The following is a 26525-nucleotide window of genomic DNA, read 5'->3' on the forward strand; positions in this document are numbered from 1 at the left end:
TGACATGACATTGGTTAATAAAGGTGCTCCAAGTAGAGGATTCCTTTCAAAGCACTACCACCTTCTCGGCGCGATGGTGGCCATTAGACAGGTAATAAGTGGAGGAATGTCCGTATGATTATTGTTAATTCGCTTTTGTATTGTTTAAGATCTCCATCATTTCTGATGTCAATATAAAGATATGAGAAAACAGTGTTATACTCATTTATGATGGAGATATCTTATTACAACACCTGAGGACTTACTTACAGAACACTTTCAGCTATAAACATGCCTGTAGTTCAGTGCGAGTATGAGACTCCCGATCTCGACGCCGTTTTCATTGCAGCTTTACTCACAGCTCACGCAACAGTACACTCCGCAAACGCTGGCGGCAACATATCAGCAAAAGTTGAAAAGGTCAAAATACCAACTGTTTCTGCAGCGGGTTCTAGTGAAGATTGGACTTAATTCCTTCCTCGGTGGAAAGACAGTGTTGAAGCCACTAAAATTCAAGGCAAAGACGTCGTCATTCAGCTTCTTGAGTGTTGTGACGAATCTTTGCGTCGGGACCTCACAAGATCTGCTGGTGGTTCACGTGTCGATAAACCTGAACAAGACGTCCTTACGCCATGCGCACACTAGCAGTGAGAGAAGAGAATACGATGGTTGCACGCGTAGCTCTCCATGGCATGACTCAGGATCGCGATGAGAGAGTTCGATCATTTGGTGCAAGACTTCGAGGTCAGGCAGGGGTATGTAAATTCACAATGACATGCCCAGGATGTGATCGTGATGTTGACTAGACGTACTAACTCGTGGACTAAGTGACCCAGACATACAATTAGATCTCTTGGGGATAAAATCCAGGATATGACGCTTGAAAACGTCTTTAAATTTGTCGAGGCAAAGGAATCTGGCAAACGCTCAGCATCACGTCTTCATGACACTCAGGGAGTAGAAAACGCCTCAAGCACATGTGGCAGGCGGAACATTGGTAATATGACCAAGGTTACCATAAAAAGCTGAAAATATGGTCGACTTATGTGGCTTCTGTGGAAAAAAAGGACACGGCAAGAATTATGCCCACCTAAGATAAGGAAAAAAGAGTGTTCAACCTACGGACACCGTTGCAACAATTGTGACCGTAACAACCACTTTGAATCTGTTTGTCGTCAAAAAGTTAAGACAAAACATAGTGAGGAAAGTTAAAGTGCGGTATTTGATTTACTGTATTCCGCATCCGTTTCACAAGGAAAGAAGGTAATACACCTTACCCATCGCCTATATTCCCAAACGTCATATACATCGGAAAAGTGTCATTCACAACTATTCATCAACAGCACTATTAAATTCGTTGAGGATTATTATAACTAGTTAGGTTTCAACGCTGTAACTTCTCAACAGAGAAAGGTCGTCATCCCTGCAATGGCAGACACGGGCTGTTGTCTTGCCGGAATCAAGCTTTTACAAAATTGGACTGAAACAAACCGACCTCATTCCGGTTAATATGAACATGCACGCAGCTAATAATAAAGGGATTATGATTCTTGGAGCAATTACAGCGCGATTATCCGGAAAGGACCGTGAAAATCGAGAACATTAATGATAGCTCAGACAATTGTTTCCTTAGTAAAGAAGCCTGTATCGCCCTTGGAATGATATCGCAAAATTTTCCAACTATTGGAGAAATTTCCGGAAGCGTCAACGAAACACCAACTTCTTAAGTAAACGACAATTGACTTAACATCGCATCGCAATGTGATTGCCAAAAAAGACAGGCACCGCCGCAAATTACAGAAAAACTTCCATTTCCAGGAACAGAAGAAAATGTCCAAAAACTTAGATACTGTCTCCTTGAGCACTATAAATCAGGTACATTTAATACGTGTGAACATCAATTGCTCCCACTTATGGAAGGTCCGCCTTCAAAACTTATGATTGATCTTGACGCAACGCCAATCGCGTGTCATACTCTTGTCCCAGTCCCTCTACACTGGCACGATGACGTGAAAGTTGAACTCGATTAAGATGTTAGGTTAGGTGTCATCGAACCCGTTCCTGTAGGCGAGCCAGTTACATGGTGCCACCGTATGGTTATTTATGCAAAAAAGAATGGAAAACCGAGAAGAACTGTCGATTTTCAAGCTCTCAATGATCACGCCATTAGAGAAATGTACCACACACAATCCCGTTTTATCAAAGAGTAATCAAGGGAACCAAGGTTATAGCGGTAATCAAAAGAATGTAATCCAGGGACAAAGACAAGACATGGAAAACAGACATTCACAACAAAGAACATAAAGTAACTAAAGTCATACATACAAAGTAACAAAAGTAAATGAGCAACTCGGACTCCACTAAAAACTGGGAGCATGGACCAGGTACACCGGTAGGGTAAGCGTCCTATCAAGCACGATGAGTCCCTCAAGGCAAGAAAAAAACTGTTTTTGATACATGGAACGGGTACTATAGTGTTCCAATCCGACCAGAAGATAAACATCTCACTACATTCATAACGCCGTGGGGGCGATACAGGTACAAGACTGCCCCACAAGGATACGCATCAGGTGATGGGTACACAAGAAGGTTTGATGAACCTTGATGAAGCCTCTGATGTACCTTATAAAACTAAATGTATTGATGATACTCCTTTGGGCAGACAGTATCGAGGAGAGCTTCTTTCAAACTTGTAGCTGGTTAGAACTTTGTGGAAAACATGGAATTACATTGAATCCAGATAAATTTACATTCTCTCAGGACAGTGTTGAATTCGCAGAATTTGATATTACGAATGATAATGTGCGTCCGTGCAAAAAATATCTGCAAGCAATATTGGATTTTCCAACTCCGAAGAACATTACGGACGTTAGATCGTGGTACGAACTTGTCAATCAAGTTTCATATGCCTTCAGCATGGCAGACCGTCTGCAACCCTTTCGACTGTTAATCAAACCAGGCACTCCGTTCCATTGGGATATCCAGTTAGAAGATATCGTCAGTGAGATAGAACAAGGAGTATGCATATTCGACAAGTCGAAACCAAAATGTCTAGCGACTGACTGGTCGAAATCGGGAATAGGATTCTGGCTTTTCCAAAAACATTGTACATGTACAGAATTAGTGCCTTTCTGTTGTCATGAGGGTGGTAAAATAACACTAGTTTGAAGTCGATTTACTCATGGTGCAGAATCACGTTATGCTCATGTGGAGGGCGAAGCGTTAACCGTTGTTGACGCCCTAGACAAAGCCAGATATTTTGTCATGGGTTGTGAAGAACTCATCATTGCCGTAGATCACAAACCATTACTGAAAATATTTTGTGACCGGTCTGTAGATCAGTCTTCTAATGCTCGGCTACGAAATCTCAAAGAAAGGACACTTTGTTACAAGTTCAAGATGATGCATATTCCATGGGCCAAGCATCGTGCCGCCGACTCCGTTTCACGAAAACCTAGCGGTGATTCATAGCAAATGAAACTGATTGACGATATAGCATTCATCAGCGAAGACAATGGACTTTCTGAATACATATCTCCACAGGATATACGTCACAACTTCCTCAATTATGATCAATGATCTTTCTGCAAACGACTCAGACATTACAATTCAACTTTCTGCCGCATCACCAATTGTAATGAAGCTCGGTTTGCAGTTCGTCACATGGGATTTGTTGCGTGTTGCCACTAACGGTGACCAAAATATGGTGAAACTAGTAGAAATAGTCGAAAATGGAATGCCAGAGTTCCGTCACGATCTTTGCGTGAATATTATCAATTTAGGGAAGTTGTGAGTATAGATGTTAAAAGTTTTGAAAGAGGTTTGGTGGTACATTTTGCAGATCCAGCTATGAAACGTTGTTTGTATGGATTTTTGTGGAGTTTGGGAATCCAGTACATAAACGGTCAATCACAATCATCGTCCTTGGTAGAGAGACTCCTTCCTTTCATACAAAAAGCTCTTGGACTTCATCACATTAGAACCAAACTTTATTCTATACCTCTCACTTTACTACACTCCCTTTAAAAAACAAGTCTTGACACTCCTGTTTCTGACCCCACCTCATCAGTATACAGACTTGTTGCCATTATTTTGGATATTGGTTTTCGCAGACTCTTTAAACCAGTTTGTGTGAAAAGTCAAAATGAAGAAAAACGATCATTTCTTCCACCACCGTTTGTCAACAAAGGTATAGATGCAATTAATTTGGCTAACATCCTCCATCACAAAAACGTTACCAACAAAATTCCCCCATATTTCTAAGACAAATCCATACCAATTATTTCATATGCCTATACTTCACCCATTGCATCCAAAATTTTCAATTATAAAAACCTCGAGATTAGGGACTTCAAGGCTAAACCACCTGCTGTTCTTGCAAAAACTCTCCATTCAAATATGGTCCTTCTGGTCACGTCATTACGGGAGATTTAATCATCATCGAACACTAATCTCTGCGTAATATTCTTTCTAAAGGTCCCAAGTACCGTGAACCATGCTCCATAAATTGGAATTATAACTTTAAAATTCTTATGAATGCCGTCGAGGACTATGCAAGAAAATTGATAAAACGAGAACAAGAAGACATTGATTCTCTGTCAGAGTGGTTAAAGGCCGTGAGGTCTTCAATTTTGAAACGAATGAAAGATTTAAGTAGGTCAATGAGTGCCAAGGCTATATCAGTTTTCAAAGACCCCGATGTAGCAAAACCATCATCTACTATACATGAAAAGCATGTTGTCGTAACAGCAGACAAAGCCCAAAACAACATTGTTTTTGTCTGCAAAACGTTTTACATCCAATGCTTATTATCAGAGGTAGAAAATAATAGCAGTGTTAAGACTTATACTGCTACCACACTCTCCAAAGAAGAGATTGCGGGAGAGTAATCAAGGGAACCAAGGTTATAGCGGTAATCAAAAGAATGTAATCCAGGGATAAAGATCAGACATGGAAAACAAACATACACAACAACGAACATAAAGTAACTAAAATCATACATACAAAGTAACAAAATCAAATGAACAACTCGGACTCCACTAAAAACTGGAAACATGGACAAGGTGCACCGGTAGGGTAAGCGTCCTCTGTTTGTTCTAGAAACACCCGCCGAGTTGCTCATAAAAAGTCAAGTCCGGGGTAGACAAACGAGGAAAGGAAAACTATGACTCGTTGAATAAATCAGTTTTCATGGTGCAGGTTGATACACCTTAACGATCCACGAGTTCATGATGACGACCATAAAACGTTTGTAGCGATGACTTTAATCTTGTAGCAACATAACCCTGTTCCAGAAGCCTATTTGTTAGATTTCTAGCGCGATACAAAAAGTCTGCGTAGTTTCGGCAAGCTCTGGCATAACGTATGAGTTGTGATATGAACACACAATACGCAGGTGCTGAAGGGATGTTGCCACAGATGAAAGGAAAGTTGACAATTCTGAATGAAAAGTTATCACGTTTGTTGTAAAGTTTGGTCAATAGTTTTCCTTTACCATCGATTTCTAAGTGTAGTTCAAGATATGAGGCTGACTTCACAGATTTTGTAGTATCCTTTATCGCAAGTTCTTTTGGGTAGATGCGATGTATCAAATCCACGAAATTAGGATTGTTTAAAGATAATATGTCATCTATATAGCGGAAACTGAGATTAAAGGATCTAGCCAAACTATATTCTTTCTTTCGGATCAGATCAGCTATAAAGTCAGTCTCACAAGAGTGAAGGAATAGGTCAGCAAGTAAAGGAGCATAATTTGTTCCCAATGGAATCCCAACCGTTTGTTGAAAAACACGTCCATAACACTGGACAAATATGTTGTCGACTAAAAATTCCAGCATTTTGTAAACATCTTCCTCTGTATATTTGGAGGATGATTTGGAATTATTTCTTACAAAGTATGAGGAATCTTTACAAATAATGAAAATAATCATCACAGACGCACTGGAAAGGATATACTGGATATATTGGCGATGTTGGGGGGTGGCACTTGGCTGTGACGGAGCCATTCTGTTACATTGGCTGCAAGAATTTCTCAAATTTGTAATGTCCGGTGTAATTCCTGGCCAAAAGACTGACGATTCTGCCCTAGACATCATTGACGATGTACCTTGATGCGCTGAATGCTGTGCAGTCAACACATTTGTGCGAAGAGAAGGGGGGATTTCAATCCGATCTTAGACTTTTATCTGAATATAATAGCATTAAAACCTATGATTTTTCAACACTGTATACTTCTATTCCCCATATGCAGTTAAAATTCCGACTTAAAAACATTATACATCGTTGTTTTTTTTTCAAAAAAGATTGTACACCTAAATACTGGACTTCTCTCCGTCAAAGGAAAGAACTATCGTGGTTGAAAGACTATGAACATTAAAATCGAACTGCAAAGCAAAATTTTCAGTTGTGGTGGACTTTAAATTGTGTGCTTTCCTCATAATCATCGGATCTAGGAACGATCTTTATAGCTTAAAACTAATAATCGATTTCTAATTACTTTATATCAATCATCGTACATCTAGAATAGACATTCAATGACTTAAGGGGGATAGAGGAATGTCCGCATGGTTATTGTTAATTCGCTTTTGTATTGTTTCAGATCTCCATCATTTCTGATGTCAATATAAGGATATGAGAAAACAGTGTTATACTCATTTAATTGGAGATAATGGGAAAATCAAAGAAATGCATTCGGGTTGATGATGCTCAAAGCTAGACAGCAAAGCTATTTGTAAATATCCATGAAATTGCACGCAGACACCCGAATAAAATCTTCAAAAAAAATAAAACAGAAATATTACACTATGTTACATACATATATTTAGTTGGCACATATTATTTTAATATAATTCCGATCTAATAAGCATAGTATGCCTTTTTCGCGCATTATTATTGGTTGTTGACCTTCTACGACCTCGGCGATGACAGCTTTTACAACTGTAAATTCCAAGTACATATCGTAAACAACACGTCAACCATCGCTTTGACAAATGATAGGGCCGTTTAGATGCTTAAACGGTAGTATTTGCTTTATTCCATTCATTTTCGGTATTGTGTATTTAAAACAACAATACAGTAATCAGTAGCCCGTGAATACTTTGAATATTGAAATGACCAACCACGTCACGGTATCGGTTGAATGCCCCCATTTGCATTGTCAATCTCGGGTGTCAATTTCACTGAATAATTGCCTACCTAAAAAACTATGAATATATTTCGGATAGTTAGGTATAAGAATTATAAAGATTAAAAACTGTTTTTCCATTTGAACTTTTATTTGTTTTGTCGGTGAATGGTCCGATTTAACGCATCAATAGATTCTGGAAAAACTGTGACCAATATGGCGACACAACATCGCATCATATTGTTAACAATGAAACAGATAGACCAGTATTAGACGTTCACTTCTGTATGCCTTGATGTATTGGCTTCTGCCTGGGTCTATCATAGAATGACAGCTAACAAGATTTCATTTTGAACATTATAGTGCGTTGTTTTTGTAATTTATTTTCGGTTTTAAGTTAGATTTTGCATCAAAATCTCTTCCGTGTTTATTAGTGTGGTAAATGGAATTTTAATTTAACAAAATATTTGACACCGAAGAAAAAGAATATTGACACGTCGCCATGTTATCTATCTAAAGACGACAGTTCAAATCAATTTAGGAGAAATTTTCCGTGAATTTAATGCTTTTGCATCATTCAAATGACAGACATGACACGGCGTAATGCACCAATTGCAAAAATAGTTGCAGCTGCATTTTTTGTGCTGGGCATAGTCTATTTTTTGTACATTTTCAATGAAACTAGTGGTAAACTTAAGGACACTGAGCGTGTTGCAAATAGATATCGAAGAGAACAAGAAGCATTGTCTGCTCAGCTAGCTGGTAATTTTTTAATGCTTTTGTCGAAGTAATCTACATGTATGTGTACATGTTATGTATTTTGACTGGTTCACACTTCCTGAATTATACACATGAAACATGTATATGTATATATGTATTGTACTCTGTTCCCAATAATGGAGAGTTCATCAAACTTACTAGAGGTGTCACATTCACTAATTCGCATCTAATTAAGTGTTTAACTGGTTGACAAACAATCAATTAACTGTTTCAGGATAAAATCTTCGCTATTTTGTTATTTAATTTCATTCAAATTGTTTGAAATTAGTTAACTTCAATACATATTCAGGGTACGAAATTTACTCAAATTCTAGCCAGTTCTGAATACAACTTTTCATTATATTTACTGTATGGGTATATAATTTTTTGCTAAAACTGGCCAGTCCTGCCAAAAAAAAAATAGCCAGTCACAGGCTTGTGGGCAGGCTACTATTTCTAACTCTGATATATTTGATATGATCATGATAATATTATTGAAATGTTAACTTCTGTTTTTCCTTCAGCATGTATTTGTCCTGCAACACATTCATGTACATATTTTGTACATATACAAAAAACTTAGTCTGTGAAACAGCCTCAAATTTGATCATGCTTATGAAATACAGGGGCTTGTTTAAATGGTCTAAGAGAGTTTTCTAAATAAATTTGTACATGTATGTGTTGATTTGTTTAATTTTGCAAGTCTGTCAATAAAAACAAATTATTTCTGAAGACTGCATTTGTGAAGTTTTTTCTTCCGTACAATGTATTTAAAAAAATAGATAAGAATGTACAATGTACATGTATTAAAACCATTAAAGGTGGTTTACAATTTAATTATTTTTTTATAGCAATGATATTCTTCTATTCCATTTTTTTCATTGTAGATTTGAGATCAGAAAAAGAAAATTTACAGAACCGATGCGATAATGAAAGGGTTGGTATCCAAGTTCAAATTTCTGGTTGTCATTTCATAATAACAGTCTAGTTTTTTCATAACTTACCAAATTTTTCTTCAGAGAATCATAAATGCTTCTGTTTCAGATGTTTATGATATTTAAACACTTGACTTTATAAAAACTATTTTATGTAGTTTATTTTGTGGTTAACTTTTAAAGTGAACCGTTTTTTGGATTTTGTGTCTAAATCTATTTTCTAAGCTCTCAACACTGAATCCTGAACTAGGATGAGTGGTGAATAACAACTGATAGTTTTACCTGTGATAAAGGACTTGAGTTTGGTCATTCTTAAAGCTTAAAGTATGAATTAGCTGTGTGAATGTACAAGCAACTATATTTTTTGTTAAGGAAACTTGGTAGATTCATTTTAGTATGTTGTCTTAGTGATTGTGAGCTTGACAGCAAGTCTGAAAAAAATATTCATGAGATTTAAAACAATGTCCAATCAATTCATCAGTGCCAAAACAATGAAAATGTACATGTATATTGTATTAAAATTAATCAAAATACATTGTACCTTAAAAAAATGTTTACATTTCAACTATATAAATAATTTAATTTACTTTTGTAGAGAGAATACCAAAACAGACTGAACTCTGCCAATCAGCAGTACAAAATGCTACAGGTAAGTCAGTATATGTGTACATGTACTAAACATAATAAAAAATTTAGATTAAACTCCCCTACTGTTCAAGTCACCTTCTACTCAATTTTTGTCCAATTTTGTACATGGTCTGTAGGGATTTTACAGAGTGGATGACTGTGACTTTTCCAACTTATGAATCAGTTATCCACTCAAGGAAATCTTCGATTATATCTCAGTAAAAAAAGGACTAAGGTCCAGGACCCAGGTAAATAAAATTTTAAAGGTTTTTGTTATGAAGATCGGGGGTCCTGGACTTCAACCCAAGCACTAGTTTGATCATTCAAGACATGAGTTGATGAAGGATTTACCTGTCTCCATGCAATTAGTATGTTCTAGGTAAGAACTTTTACTTCATGTGTCAAATTCTGCTTCATCTAATCTTAATATCATGATATTTCAGAGGATTTTTTCAATTTTTAGAGTGTTGTTATGAAGTTGACTTGATGATAAAATCTGTCAAAACTTTTTTCAAGTGGACCATATACATGTACATTGTGTTCTTATATCAATTTCTGAACATTAAAGATCTTGCATTGTTCTAAAAGAATCAGGATACCTGTACCTATGCTATTTATGTTGTAATTTACAAATGTAACTGCTTACTACCACTCAGGGTAAAACAATGCATCATAAATGGCCAGCCTGTGGTAAACAATGATAAAATGGAGTTTCATGATTTATTTATTTATTTATATGTTTTAATGATAATTTTATTTCAAATCTTTGCCATTTACAGTGAAACCAAATATTGGTTGAAAAGAAATTGTATGCTCACTTACGGACAATGCTTACTCCCTACTATCAAATTTCTTCGTTAGTTTTTTAATGGAAAAAATATGAATTCTAAGTGTAAAGAAGTTTTTCTTGTTTTTACTTTTTCAGAGTCAAAATGAAGATTTGCAATCTGAGTTTACAAGGTTACGTGAAGATTTTAATAAAGATAAAGAGGACCATAAACTTCATGATGCTCAACAAAACCAAGAATATATGCAGCTCAAACAAGAAAAAGATTTAGAAATAGCCAGTTTGAAAGGTATGAAACCTAAGGAAAAACAACCAAATGTTAGAGAATTGATTATTATGGCCTGGGTTGTTTTTGTTTCACCTTTTTTGGGGTTCATGAAAATTTTGATACATTTTAGCTTTCATCAGGTTTGAAATCTTGCCTAAGAAAATGATTTTGGGAAGCATTACTTTTATGGTTGATTATGATGTAAAGTCAGCGGTTCAATTTTATTTTCAAGAGTGAAAGTTCTCGGACTGTTTTCATCCATTATGAAAGGTCCCAATGAAGAAAATGAAAAGTCCTCAATAGAGTAATTGTAAAACTTAGATAAATGAAATGTCAGTGGTCCTGAATCAGAAATTGAGGGTCTCTGACCTTGGACCAGTGCTGATTTGAACTCCTGAAGAAGAAATTTTTGTCAATCAAGTCTTGGTTGATAAAATAAATTTCTAAATAAATGTTTACAGGTGTATCAAGAGATTTACACAAGGGGCCTAAATTAAGGGTCCCAATTTTTTTAAAGAACGATGTGGGAAAGTTTCAAACTATACAGCTCGTATTCTTGTGTTGTATGTAATTACACAACATTTGCTTGATCCTTTATTGAACAATATTTCTTTTTGAGAATTTTCCATAACATGATAAATAGTTATTGAAAACTTACAATCTATCGGTAATGCTTGTTCTATTTATAGATCAAGTAGCCAATACCAAAAGGGACCAAGACACCTTAAATGAAGAGATGACAAAATTAAAGTCAGAGTTACAAGCAAGTCAGGTTAGTTAAACCCACAGGTACATGTATTAGTGTCTGCAGTGAACATGTACTTGAACTCCACAGTTTAGATGAATTTGGTCATTTGAAATATCAACCAAAAATGTATTGTTTGGGCTCCAGAAATACAATGAAATTTGTCCATACCAGTTAACCGGAAGTCATCTGTAGTTATTTCATAATACAAGAAATTAAGAATCTATCACTGATGAGAGTACAAGACGGTGATCAAAAGTTTTTGTGATGAAGCTACTATATGTTCATTAAAATTATTCCCATTAAGAATTGGCTATGATAAAAATTTTGTCTATTGAAAAATAACATAAATTTTCTATGTGCATATTGTTTATTGCACGAAGTTATTTTTCAATTGACAAAATTTTTATCATAGCCAATTCTTAAAAACTAATTTTAAAACATATTTTTATCTTTAAACATGAGAAAAGTAGCTCTAAATTTTATCCATTGAAATATTACAAAATTATTTTAACCAGTCAGATTACAGTATTTATCTCAAATTAATTTATTACAATATGTGGTTAAATAAAATTTCTTGAAATTTATTTATTTGGCTTCTTTAATCAAAGTAAAACACTGAATAAAATTTCATTAAATTTAAACGAGCAAAATAATTTTTACAGAAGATGTTAGGTACCCCATTTAGTACCAATCCATATAAATTCAGAGGTAGAAGTGATACGAAGTACAGATAACCTACAGAACAAATAGTATAGTTTCGGTCAAATGTACCATAGTTAAATGTAAACTGAGGTCAATTCTGTATATAAGTCTGTATTTTGGTGAAAACCATACATTCATCTCCTTCAAATGAACTTAATCAAGAAAGATAACTTTCATGTATATTCTATGTATTGACTTTTGTCTCATACAGTGCAACGTATGATGTAGATTGAGACTTTTTATGTTGTCTGTAACTCTTTGTGCATTAGAAATAAAAGTTAATTTTTTACATGAATATGTAATCTTCACTCTTAAATACAGACTGATACTTTTATCTCTATCGATCTTTAGTTTTGTCCTATTATGTAGACTTGTTATTGTGGTACATGTATTATATGTAACATTCAATGTACAATATACACATAGCTTGTAGAACATAGCGGTATTGCATTTCACATATTCACTTACTTTCATTGCTGTATTAACCATGGCCATGTTTAGAAAGGATATTTGTCTTTTTGTAAACTCACTCATTAAAAATATGTGTTGCCTCAGAATGAGAATGGCTGATACATTGTAAAAGCAATATTCCAGGAGCCTGCTGAATGTCTTTGCGATTATAGTTTAAAAAGGCAATTGTTTCAATTTTGTTTCTCTTTTTGACAATTTTTAGCTCAACAACATAAATATTTTATAAACAGTATATAAAAATATACTGTTTCAAATGAAAGCTTGATGGGCTTTGCTGAAATTAAATATGAAACAAACATATCACTGATTTCAAGAGTTATGTCCTTTACCCTAGGTCTATGTCCTTAATATTAGGATATTCAAAAATTAATATAAAACCCAGACTATTCCTGGATAATCCCAGTAGTAATGTTAGGTATTCACCATACCTATTCTTGTTTTATTGTCCCCTTTCGGCAAATGCCAAAGGAGACTTAGGTTTGCACTCCATCCATCCGTCTGTCAGTCAGTCTCAGTCACACTTGCTTTTCCAGACTTCTTTTTGTAATGCCTCGTCCAATTGAGTTCATATGTGGTATATAGTCTTATCATGACAAGTTACAAGTTAAGTTCGAATAATGTTACGGTTGAATGATTTTTACAGAAGTTGTGTCCCTTGGACATAGAAAATTTCATAAAATTTTATGTTTTCCAGACTTTTCTTTGTAATGCCTCATCCAATTGATTTCATATTTGTTAAATATTATTGCGGCAAAATGGTTTATATGGAACTTATGGCCCTTTGACATAGAAAATTACATAAAATTTTATGTTTCATCATTTTGATGCAAATTGCTGCTGTCATTCTAGAGTTATTTGCCCTTTAATTCATAATAACAGAAGTTTTTTTCAACTTTCCAGGTGATAGAAAGAGAATGTCTTTATGCAGCTTTCTGTAATGCAAAAATATTATTATCTACTGTAAAATGAAGCTCAGGTTTGATTTTGATGGAATTTGCTTTTGCTGTTCAAGAGTTATTTTCTCTTGATTGTTAAAAAATAACACCATCCATTGTTAGTTCACATATATAAAAAAAATCTCATAAAGGCAATGAGTTCAAAGGCCGAAAGGGGACGCTGTATTGCATCACAAGCAATACTGTCAGAATGCTTGTTGAAAAAAAGTTTTCTTAGAAAATTACTGTTGAGCTAAGCCCTGAAATCACATTTACTATAAATTCTTACTTTAAAATTCTAAAAATAATGTGATTTGGATATTGAACAAATGAAATTTCATTTTATTTGAGATATGCTTGGTTATTGATAGAGAAAATGGAAACTGGAAAACACAGAACGTATATCTCTAGAGACACAAGTGGGAAAATTAAAGGTTTTAATTTTATTTTGGTGACTTGGTTTTTTGCATGTCTTTTATTTGCTGGTTATGGTATATATATATATATATATATATATATATATATATATATATATATATATATATATATATATATATATATATATATATATATATATATATATATATATATATATATATATATATATATATATATATATATATATCCATTTTTTCCTTCATGATAGAGAGCTGTCAATTTTTTCATATTGTCTTTCAATATTTCAGAGTTTTGATATTTTTGTCATCACAAAAAGTGTGACATTCCTGTCATTTGGTGTGATTCAGCTATTACCTTACAAGGGAAACATTCACAGATTTTCACTTTGCCAAAAGTATTTTATACCCCCACTGTGTGTACCCTCACTCAATGTGTAGATTTTTTTTGAATCTCTTTATCAGTCCATCATTCTGTCCAACCATCTTTTCTTTAGAGTTTCATTGCAATTCTTCAAGTATTGATGGGTCATATGTTTCAAGGGATTTTTATTGCTTTCTGATATCAAGTTTCTGTTTTGTATGACTTATATGGAATGACAGAGTAAATCATGTGTATTCTTAAAACATATATTTTCTGTCATTGATCCACCAACTATAACGCTGTACATATTCAAATGATATAAAGAAATCAAGACCACAACATTGTTTCATGTTTTATTCAACTTTAGTGACCAACATTTATAAATACATAAATTAGGATTGGATAACCCGGTTATTGGCAATCTAATGAATATCATTGCTTCCTCAGAGCTAGAAGTTATTTGAATTAACAAAGCAGCTTCATAAATTGTAGATTTTATGATTAAGTTCTAAAATTGATAGTGCAATATCCAACAGGTACATATATTTTAACCAAATGAAGAACATTTTATTATCAGAATTTGTTTATGTCATTAAAAGATTAATAAACAAAGCTTACCAATCTTCACCTTTTCCAATGTCTAAAAAAATCTTTTCAGTAATTTTTTTTTCTCCTTCAGAACCGAGTTAACAGCTATGAGATGTCAATGAATTCCCTACAAGAACAGAACAAAGCATTGGAGGTATAAGATGATAGCTACTCAATACAATGTATTTAGATACACTGCTGTTATAAGTAGCATGTACATGTTCAAATTGCACTGGTCTGAATTCTGGAGCTCTCAAATTTTCATACAGGATCATTCAAATTTTATTTATCTAGATCTCAGACCTACCATACTCTACATTTACTCTTGAAAGGACAAGATGAAAACTCAAAAGGACCCACAACTGACGTTTTAAATCATCAGACCTTCATGAAAAACTTGCATTTATTTTTTTCTAAATTCAAATCCTGATGCCTTTTTCATTCAAACATATCTGGGAATTGTTTAAGACTGTTTAAATATGTCTTTACACTTATAGGGTTCAAAGGTCAATAATAAGGTATATTTTAACCAAACCCCTGTGAGACAGTAATCAAGAGGTCTATTATTGAAAACAGACCCTATAGGGGTCACTGTACTTGTAGACTTTGAAACTATTGACATTTGTTTACAACATTAGAATGTATAAATTTACTGAAAAATCAAAATTAATATGTGCTTTAAATGCTACATTTTTGTTATTTTGGACCAAAATGGGTTTCAAATGTATAGGACATTCAGAAATTCCTGCTTTAATGGCACCATGAATTTGATAATGTGTCAGACTAAAATTACTGTAGTATCAATGCATTTACAGTTTTGCAATAATAAAAACATGTCCATGAGACAGCCACTCAGTGCCTTGAGACATCTACAAAATTAATTCTACATGTAAGTATTTACCTGAAATTTCTTACATGTTACATTTCTGATTTTACATAAGTTATGCAAATTAGAGTCTACCTGTATATGTTGGTTAGATGTTTGTACAAGATACACAGACTTTTGATTTCTGTCCATTTAACACCTGTTTTGTTTTTGTTGAAAATCTCCTCTGCATTTTACAATTTTAGTTAAGAATGTGTAGTTGGCTGCATGAAGTTTAAAAGGTGCTGTCTCAACCACTTTTTCAGGAGAAGAAAATACAGTAAAATACAATGTAGTAAAAGATCAAATGTATTATCAGTATATATAATGGTTTTTTCTAACTGTACACAGCAAAAAGTACCACACATGAGAAGCGTATGTAGAGCAATATATGATTATCATACTTGTATGAATCAGATATGATATTGTTAACATATGTTTTAGTTTACATATGATAATCATGTGATTGTCACATAATAATCACATGGTTTTCACAATTACAAATATTCATTAATCAGTAAGCCGAAATTACAATATTAGCATACATGTATATATGAGTCTCATGTTAATTATCATGTTAATCATATATTGCTCATTTGGTTGTCTTTCTTACTTTTGTCTTAAGGTAAGACTTTACTAAATGGCTATTTCTTATATTTTTATAAATGTAAGATTGGGCATATGCAGTCATCTCATCTGCTTACATCATCATTTCAACTTTTAAATAGGGCTTATAGACCATTTAAGAGATATTAGCATTAAAAATGTCAATTTTAGGGGTTATTAAACAAAGACTGATACATGTAGTAAAAAAATATAAAACATTTGAAAATTTTATGTTTTTCAGTATATTTTTCAAAATTTATTTTCCAATACTCAAAACTATTAAAACTAAAATTGAAATAAAATGAGAAAATACAAATTGATTGATGCATAAGTATACCTCTTGTGGCATCTTTTTTTTCAGAAAAAAAACACACAAATATCAATATCTTACTTAAAAATAACGAGTTCAAAGTCTTACTTGTTGACAGCTTGCAACATTGTCTCAGACATCTTATTCTTTGTTACTGGTGACTTACCTGTAAGACTTTCCTAGTACCACAAACATATCTTTTTTACTGGCCAAATTACATTGGGTTTTCTAGTTCATTTCTTACCATGCATTTGTACCATGGTAGGAAACTCACTCTAATTCTACCCAGTCCTGAACTACAATTTTTCAATATATTTACTATATGGCTATATAAATTTTTGCTAAAATTAGCCAGCCTTGCCAAAAAATAACCAATCTTGGGCTGGTGGGCAGACTACTATTTATAACTCAAGAAAATAAAGTCAAAAGGAAATAACTCTTATAGCAACATCATTTAGTAACATCTCACCTTAAAATGAATGCTTTTTTTTTATTAAAATGATGGCTCACACACAAGTATCTGTTTGATAATCCAAAGTATGTTGTTCAAATAGCATTATGTATTTAAGGATGATTTCATTTATGATGATTACATGTCTAGTGTAGTTGCCTCATTTTCTAGGGAACAGACATTTTATAGATTCATTATCTTGAGGTTATGGTTTTAGTGTTGAACTAGTAGTATTTTAATAGGATATTATCAAAACCTCATTTTTTTTCCATCATTGTTTGAGTTTCAACAATCTTGTTTTTTTTTTTATACCCCATTACATTAAGTGTGAAAAGTTGTGTTTCCTTCAAGTTTCCAGATGAGAATGGATCCTTGAATTGGTTTTAAAATTTGCATTGAATAGGCATTCTGAACTTTTTTGTCATTTCCCTTTTTCACCATTACGTGGCAGGGTGTCACTTAATGTTCCATTAATGCCTTATTTTCTATTGTTATTAGAACTTAGATATGGTGACAGATGTTAGTTTAATACAATATGTATGATGTGTACGGCATATTGAAACTTGCAATTTTTGTATGTAATATGATAGAAAATTTATTTTACACCTGCAAAATGCTATCTTTTTTAATTTCAAGTCTGTGTGATTGACAAGCTTATGAAATAAAAGGAGATATTATTTCCATAAAAGCAGGAAGTTGTGCCATATTTTTTTTAAAAGTTCATTGGGATGAATTTCATTTGCATGTTATAACAAAGTATGCTCACATGTTTGACACAATGTTTTGTGTATTTTGAATGTATTATTTTGTTTTGAAATGCCAAAATGTTACTAGGTTGTGATCCCAATAAATAAAGCTCACAACATTTTATTTGATAAAAACTTTTAAAAGTGAATTACATTATATTAGAATAACCTGACAAAATTACTTTTATACTTTATTAATAAATTTTTGTAAGAAAGTTTCATTGCTTGGAACAGTGAAAAGAAATGTGATTTTTTCCAAAGTCATCAGAGCAGGTCTAGAGTCTAGAAGCTGCTAGATTCGGTTCATCAATTTGTCCACTTAAAGGGTAACATACCTACTTAGTGTAACCTGTAGCTCAAAAAGTAGTGAACCAATATTATTCAGCATCTTTTTTTGTTTTATTTTATCTTTATTACATTATACATGTAAATGGGTTCTGCAGATTTTTTCACAAGACAAGTAAGAAAAATGGAGGGCCTGAAACCATAAAATAATTTAGCTGGCTTAATATTTTGAAATACAATATATTTTGTTCTAGACATCAGTTTCTCCTACATTAAAAATGGATAATCAAAGGAAGCAGAATGTTGCTTTTAGTCGGTGTGAGAGTTTAACGCTCTATCCTGTAATATTTTCCAGACAAAGATTGGCTTCCTTAAACAGAACATTCAGCAACAGCAAGCCAACATCCAACAACAGAACCTTCAAGATAACCAACAACAGCAGGCAGCTATACAACAACAGCCGGTTGTCCATGGCAACCAGGTTGACAAAGCAGCCAATCAAATTGCAGGAAATATTCTACCAGCAGTGAATAGTTTAGGAGGACAAGTTGGTGTGGCTGTGAAACCAGGGCAGGTGAGATATACAGAAATTCTTAGAAGGTTTTGTATAAAAAACTTTGCTAAAAATTTGACCTTCCACTTGTCCTTCCTGTTAGATGTTATGCATCCATCATATGTATTTTTTCTGATGATATCTTTTAAGATTATAAAGATATTATATATTTAAAATTCAATAGACTTAAAATCTTTCATGGGATAGGGATAAAAATTTAGTAGGACAATTGTCAGGATCTTTTTCACCAATATAATTTCAAAAGGCCAAAGAGTGGTGGGGAGGTCGGTCAGGAGGCACTTTATATTTGGCTCCACCATGAATACAATTTTAATGTTAACTATCTTGAATAACAACCACCCATCAAATTTTAATTGAGCCTCCTGACCCCCCCTTTTGGCCTTTAGGAGTTATTTCCTGTTATACTTCTAGCTGTATTGTGTAAGTTATTACCAAAGGTTTCTTTCTTTAGGAACAATATTTCCTTTTAAAAAAACAATATTTTTTGCACTGATTTTCAATTTTCAATTTTTATAGAATTTTGCCCAAATGGAGCAAAGTAATTTAGAAAAAGAACAAGATAAAAAAAGTGAGTATATTATATCTCTCTATAATGAAGCTAAAAACAAATAAAGTATGTTTAAATCTACCAATCAATTCATAGTTAATTTCTTGGATAAACAATATTTGGAAAAAATGATGGTTTACATGGGTCATCAACAAAAGAAATAGGGGTGTTACGATTCCTATCCGTCACAATCCGATATATATTACATTACTTGGCTGACAATCTGATTGTATCGTGATTTCACAGGCATGTCTTGTTTGTGTTATTTCATTAACATTTTTTATAAATTACAAGATAAAAATTACACGTTGACTAGTCATAGTCAGACCTGTTAGTAATGACTTGTTTTTATCACTGTAAGCAAATCTTAAGTGATCAGAACACCGGCATGATTTTTTTCCTCTTTTTAGCGGAATTCCGCTGTTTCAAATCTTTATTTTACCGTTAGGATTCTTTTTTTAACTTTATATTTCTTCCTATTTTGCCAATTTTGGCTTTGTTTGTAAACCTCCTAAAATCATGTCTGAAAACAGTGGATAAATCAGTTTGCGATTTGAGAAATACAATTTTTAGTCATCATTACTACATTTATGATTTCCGGTTAAGCTAAATGAGGAATCAGATTGGAATCGTAAAACCAGTCCAGTATCCTTTTCCAGATCATAAGTTCATAAAGTCATAAAGTCACAATACACCAATACACTGGTGGATCATTACCCCTTTATAAAGAAATAATAAATAAGATGCATGAATTGTTTGTTTTCAATTTATTTGAAATGCTAAAATTAGGCAATGAGGCAAACAGCCCCATAAGAAATGGGTAGTACCTGTTCCTCAGATTACTTTAAGGTGTGAATCTTTCAAGCCATTTTCTTCACTTAAAATTAAATGTGAAAGGTAATGTTTATTGTGGATAGTCAAAAATTTGTATGTACTATTTTGGTTATTTTATGTTCCTTGTTGTGTTTGTCTGTTTTCAATGTCTGGTCTTTGTCCCTGTGTTGTGTGTGTCTGTTTTCCCTGTCTGATCTTTGTCCCTGTGTTGTGCATGTCTGTTTTCCCTGTCTGATCTTTGTCCCTGTGTTGTGTGTGTCTGTTTTCCCTGTCTGATCTTAGTCCCTAAATTACATTCTTTTGATTTCCACTAGAATCTTGGTTCCCTTGACTACTCTTTCAGTACATAGGCCTGCAGCAGCACTAAGCTTGTCATAAAAGGTGACTAAATAGTGCTGGGGGCTAGGCGCTCTGCTCACAGAGCAACTGGGATGTGTGCCCTATGTGGTGGAATGGGGTACCCCTGGCTTGTTACATGCTGGGGTTGTCTGGCTATAATACGGAAAACCTGACCACAAACCATAGTGGTGCACCGTGTTGGGAAAGATGCCACGTTCCTTGCATGTGACGTTTAAGAACCCTGCTGTGGTATTCGATAGGAGTAGGAACCTTTGCACTCGGCCACAGGAAAATTGCACCCTACCCATCTTTCCTTTTAACTTGTGGCAATCAAAATTTATCGACCTTGTTATCCTTGTGTCCCATCTCTTTTTCATTTCATCATCATTTCATGTTCATTTTATCATCCCATTCATGTTCAATGCCTGAATATAGCTGAAATATTGCTGCTCAGGCGTTAAACTCCAACAATAAATCAATCAATCAATCTTTAGTAATAAGGTTTGGCATACTGTTACCAGTATGCTGAATAATGATGCTATAAACATGTATTTAACAAGATTGCTGTGATATTTTAGCAGCAACAAGTTTAAAAGATTAACTTCTTCAGCGGTTGAAAAGTCCTCTAAAAGGAAGTGAAAGGTCCTAAATATTATGAGTTAAAAGTAAATATGGTGGCTCAAAAGAGGTGCATAAATGTGTTGTTAAGTGTCAGGCTCTGTAAGAATCAGGCAGTAGGTGAAACATGGTATGAAAAAACACACCACAGAATCAAGAAAAATGACAAGATTTTCCATATCACTTCAGTAAATTTAGATAATATCTTTGGAATTCACTGAAAATGAACATTTCAAGGGTAGATAACTCTGTCAAAAACCTCATTTTTCTAACATTCTATTGAAAAAAATCAGGACGAATTCAGTGATACAGAGTTCAAATAATGGTCTTGTAAAATAGAGAAAGTATCCTTGTGAACAATTATATTGTCAAAAATATGGGTTTATGACATGCATGGTTCTGATTTTTCCCACTTTGCCTGATTCTTACCAAGAACTTGAAGTGACATTTCTATAGCCTCACTCTTACATGGAATGCATTGAGAATTTTTTTCCCCTACCATTTATAATTATGCACAGAGGACACCATGCAAAAAAAAGTCTCAGAGTCATAGTTATTCTGACTAAAGTGGCATTATTCAAAAATTGTAATAAGTATGCATGCCAATGTTCTTTTGTACTAAATATGTGTTGTGTTTTATTTCAGAAGCACAAGAAGAGAAAAACAAACTAATAGAGGAACATCAACAACAACATCAAGTAATGCCTCCAAATCAAAAGGAAGAGAAGGAAGAAGAAAAGGTCAGGATTTAGGATGTTTCTGGGTGCTTTCTTTGTATTATTTTTATTGCATCTTATAATTTATTTTACACATGCCAAACTGATACACATTTCTAGTAAAATTTGACAAAATGCATTTTGCAAATATTCCCACCTCCAAAAAAAAGACTGAATGTTAGTCTAGCGGACAACCTAAATTTGTTAATTTTTTAGTTCAGATACATTAATGGTAATAAGTTTGTTATTTTTGGGTCTAGGTTAAATTCATATCTGCATGTAATTCACAACAGAACGAGGGAAATGTCATTCTTGATTTTAATCAAAAAGGTAGAACTTGTTGAAAGAAATTTGCCATAACTAGATGTCCTTTCTTTTGATAAAATTTAATTAAATGAGTATTTTTATATTTTGAAGCAACAGAAAATGTTAAATCAACTCAAACAAATTGTGTTTTTATCTGGTCCCTTCTAATAAAAGAAAAGGTTAATCTGTTTGGCATGTAAATTTACTTTAACATATTAATGATGATATTTGTTCAGATGAAGGCCATTTAATGATAAGTGTTTGGGATAATGCTGAGATATTATGTACACTTTAAAAGGCTTTGTCAATCTTTTTTTTAGTTAAATAAGCCAACAAAAATTATTTTTTAAATCTGTGGCACTCCTTTGTCCTTTTTGAGAGTGGCTTGTTAGTCATTTTTATATCCACTTTAGTAGAAAGAAAACAAGTCAGTCATAACTTTTCTTTCTATGAACAGTTAAAAAATTTCATAACTTTCTTCAGGAAAAATACCTTCGTCTCTTCTTGGTTTATTAAAAGAAAAAAAAACAAAGAAACAAAGAAAAACGAATTGGTCTGAGAACAAAGAAATTTATTTTAAATGGCCTGAATTGAACTTTATAATCTTTTTGATACTGATCCATTCATTATCTTGGACTCTAACAATTAACCCAAGGTTTATGTTCTTCACATCTGAACAGATATCTATATTGGATAAAGACTGAAAAGTTAGACATGATATTCAATATTGAAGTTGCCTTTGAATAAACACATCAGACATAAGACCAAGTCTTTAAAAATCTTTTTTTTGTTAAAAAAAGTCTTAAGCAAACTACCATTTTATCTAGGAAAAACCATTCAAATAAAAATAATCCAATTTAGAGCTTCTAGTAAAAAACATGTAAAATGTAAAATACTAAAATATCTTTTAAGCAAGCATACCTACATGTATAGAAAATCTGTAAAGAAATATTTCAATATCTACCCCTCACAATATATGGTTAACATATATTGTGATGTATTAAACTCAAAAACAGGGTCAGAATATAATGACCAAACATCATTTCTATGTTTTTAGTTCTACTTTGGAAGTACTGGTGTTTGTGGGGTGTTAATTTTGATGGTTTTGTGGTCTGGTTGAACATGAATTACTTCATAACCACATATTTTGAAATACACATGAAAAATCTAAACTAAGAGTCTTTACACTATTCACATGTTCCAAATTCCACAAATTTGCAAGTTTTGATACTATGATAGGACCCACAACCACAAGTATTTGCACAGTATTAAGTGTTTTTTGTACAAGTTGTGTGCAGTTTCTTTGCTTAACTAACAGTCAAATTTTGATTTGATTTCTAATATTTTAATAATCAATAAAGGAAATGATTGATTTGTTGGGTATCAGTTTTGATCCTATTTAATAATCAGTAAAGGAATTGATTGATTTGAATGATGTTGTGTTAATATATTATTTGTTTATGCATGGTTATGTCATATATGAGTGAAAGTTGTAGAGGAAATGATAAAACTGTTGATACCAGTAATATAGATAATTTAATATGATCATTTGTTTCCCTTATAAAAAAAAAATTAAATAAATATACACAAACACAAATATTTTATTTAAGAATCATTTGAATTGACATCACATGAAATTCAAATAAATTGAAAAATGTTCCTGACTGACTGTGTAATTTACTTAACCTGATTTTGATCCAAGAAAAGTTTCCTCTACCATTTTTAAATTTCAACTCTTTCTAGTGTTATTTTTTTTTAATTTCTACTTTTTAAATTTTACTTTGTGTTTAAGATAGATCAAACCTATTACATGGAGCATTCTTTGGTGTTATCTTGCTAAATTATACAGAAGTATGTTTTTCAGTGAGCAAAATAATGTTTGAAAGGATGCAAAAAAATTGTAATTTATTTTAAAAAAAAAATTTTCACATTAACTTATATATGATAAAGTTACAAAAATTAATTTTATTGACCCTCTTTCAAGGGGGAGACAGTTAGCAGGAAACTGTTCTATAGAAAGGTAATGGGAATTTTAGTTTTTTTTTAATATCACAGGAAAAAAATTTTGGTAACCCCCAATTTTCTTTTTAAAATACGTAATTACGTCAGATAAGTGTTCTTTATAACCAAAAAAAAAATGAAGAAATTTTATCTGCTGCTCTTTCAGTAGTAAGCGAAACTGAAAATTCCATGCAGAATCTGCATAAAGTGTTGTAAGAAATTGCCTATATTTTAGTTCAACTATCTTGTAGTTATGTTCAGTGACCTACATTTTTATGTTAAAATTTTACAGTATGTTCGTTCAAGGTCATCTTTGAGAAAAATTCAGAAAATCTGTCTACTTAGGTATGATCTACCTTAAGAGAATTCTTATCAAATGCACAAGATCACTATTATTTCCCATTCTTGTTATACTCTTTCTAAAACCTGCCCTTGATCATTTTATTTCACTGTGGTGCTTCAATCATCCATTTTTTTAACTTGGAGGTTTCTGAAATACATGTAGTAATTTAACCAGTAAATACATGTAGTTCTTTCAGTACATTTTTTGTTTTACTTTATCGTTAGAATTTGTTTGGGTAGTTAGTCCTTTTAATTTCAATATACGTTCTAGTAAATCCAAATTCCCATGTAGATAGTTTGGTAACCACACAACTTTCACCCATATGCATGTTGTATGCTTCTGCCTGAAGAAATCGCTTGTTAGTCAGTGTTTATATACATATTCTGTCCCCCAATCTTCAGCATGGTAACTATGGAAACATCAACCAGATTAAGCCTGGTAATACCAGTCTGGTTACAAATAAACCAGTCACAAACTTGCCAAACATACAACCACCAAACAAAATGAAGGGAGGTAACTCAGAAGAAAAGCCAGATGTACCACAGGTGGATGATGGCCATAAGCAGATGCCTCCACCTGGAAATTTATTTAAAAGTTTAGAAAAAGACAAAAACAGTCGTAAAAGTGGTGTTTGGAAGAAAAAAGGAGATTTACATCCAAATGAAATTAACCAACAACAGAACATTCCTCCCCCGAATGTTGAAAAAAGTGCAGAAAAAAAGAGTAAAAATAAACTAAAGTCAGTGTTAAAAGGAGAACTACACCCAAATGAACAGAATCAGCAGCAAAATATTCCTCCACCTCAAGTTGCCATGGAGACGCCAAAGCAACCAATGGTTGATGGTAATGTGCAACAACTAAATATTCCTCCACCTAAGAGAGGTCAAAGGATTGTTGATGATTCAGTTCGTGAGGCAGAATTATTTAAATTAGATGCATTTAATGGGGATGTTGCTAAGCAACCTGCATTACCAGAAATGTAAAACTTAAGATATGGCATTGAGAATGTAGTACCTTAAGGATTATTTATATTAAGCTTGAAATAGTAACATATATGCATATACACTGTAGAATAACATTTACTTTTAAATTTTAATAGTGACATTATCATATGGAATATCTTGACAAGTGCCTTATCATGAGATATTCCACATGATAATGTCAGTATCAAAATAAAAAATAACTACTTTTCTGTTTTATCGGTAATAAAATTTTAGCATTTTTTTTATTCATTTTAGGGTCAATTCTTTGTTGGATAACTTTCAGCATTCAAAATATCTTTTAGTGCCACTACCCACTGTTTGCACATGATTCCATTTTCATCCAAAACTCTAAAAAAAGATGACAAAGATATGTTATAACACTGCCAATATCTTGTCATGCACAAGAGAAAGAGAAATATCTGTCAAAAAGATCAAAGGAAAACATACTACCAATAAAACAAGTTATTCATTTTAACATATGTAAATTTTTATTAGTAGAACATTGTAGTTACCCAAATAGTATAGTTATAATAGAATTATTCTCATTCTCTTGATAAAGGATAGGAGAACTTATTACAAGAAGCAATTTTGGCTCATTTTTTTTTAATTTTGCTTCTAGCTATTTTTTCTCTTAATGTAAAAAGGTTGAAAAAGACAATTTAATACTACAGAAACATTCCCAGGGAAATTTTAAAACAATAAAGTTAATATTAATAGTAACTGAAGGTTGGGGAAAGGTTTTTTTTCTGTTTGAGATACAGTCAAGCCTGCTATGAAGGGGCTGGTGGGACAGAAGTTTGGATTAAAGTTAACAGAGTATAGGTATATTCATATCATGTAAGGCAATAACAGTTCTGCCCGATTCTCCGGCAATTTTTCATGAAAATCAATGAGGTTGGCACTTATTTTTGTCCTAGAACAAGTGATGAGGGGAATTTTTACAGTATTCATAGCAAGAAAGAATAAATAGGGAGATGCTATTTTGTTTTATTTTATCCATACGAAGATGAAGTGGGTGATAAAGCACTCTCTGTTGAGACATTAGGTAGGGCCTGAGAACCAACAAATGTAGGATATTTTGCATTGGGGATAGTAAAGTATGGGGTTAGGGGTAATATTTTTTTTATTTGTTCAAGTGCCCTATGCACTGTGATATTGAAGTTGATATAATTTGATTGATTCTTTTGTCCAAAATTCTGGTACAAAACTTTATTTGCTTAAAACTCAAATATGTAAAGTTACATTACACTATTTACATATTGGAAACCTTTTCTAGTTCTTATCTCCTTCAGTATTTTTTTATTGAAATCCTATTTATAA

At 32.9% G+C, this 26525-nt stretch overlaps 1 protein-coding gene across 8 annotated transcripts in view; it reads left to right on the forward strand.

Moving 5' to 3' along the window:
- Positions 1-7309: 7309 nt before the first annotated feature.
- Positions 7310-26525, forward strand: part of LOC148601937 (uncharacterized) — a 34179-nt gene continuing 14963 nt past the window's right edge. For 2 of the 8 annotated variants that reach the window (XM_088554402.1, XM_088554403.1), the window contains exons 1-11: positions 7564-7864; positions 8749-8798; positions 9392-9445; positions 10349-10499; positions 11168-11250; positions 13706-13768; positions 14773-14835; positions 15179-15199; positions 18300-18518; positions 19035-19086; positions 21502-21596. In XM_088554402.1, the coding sequence (XP_088410528.1) occupies positions 7684-7864; positions 8749-8798; positions 9392-9445; positions 10349-10499; positions 11168-11250; positions 13706-13768; positions 14773-14835; positions 15179-15199; positions 18300-18518; positions 19035-19086; positions 21502-21596 (1032 nt within the window). In that variant the 5' untranslated portion in view covers positions 7564-7683. Of the gene's footprint in view, positions 7865-8748; positions 8799-9391; positions 9446-10348; positions 10500-11167; positions 11251-13705; positions 13769-14772; positions 14836-15178; positions 15200-18299; positions 18519-19034; positions 19087-21501; positions 21597-24623; positions 25347-26525 lie in introns of those variants that run through there. The other 6 variants (XM_088554398.1, XM_088554399.1, XM_088554400.1 and 3 more) reach the window with 6 other exon arrangements.

The sequence above is a fragment of the Perna viridis genome, chromosome 12 (assembly GCF_037379345.1).
Source record: "Perna viridis isolate PV_CMFRI_1.1 ecotype Kerala chromosome 12, ASM3737934v1, whole genome shotgun sequence".
NCBI lineage: Eukaryota > Metazoa > Mollusca > Bivalvia > Mytilida > Mytilidae > Perna > Perna viridis.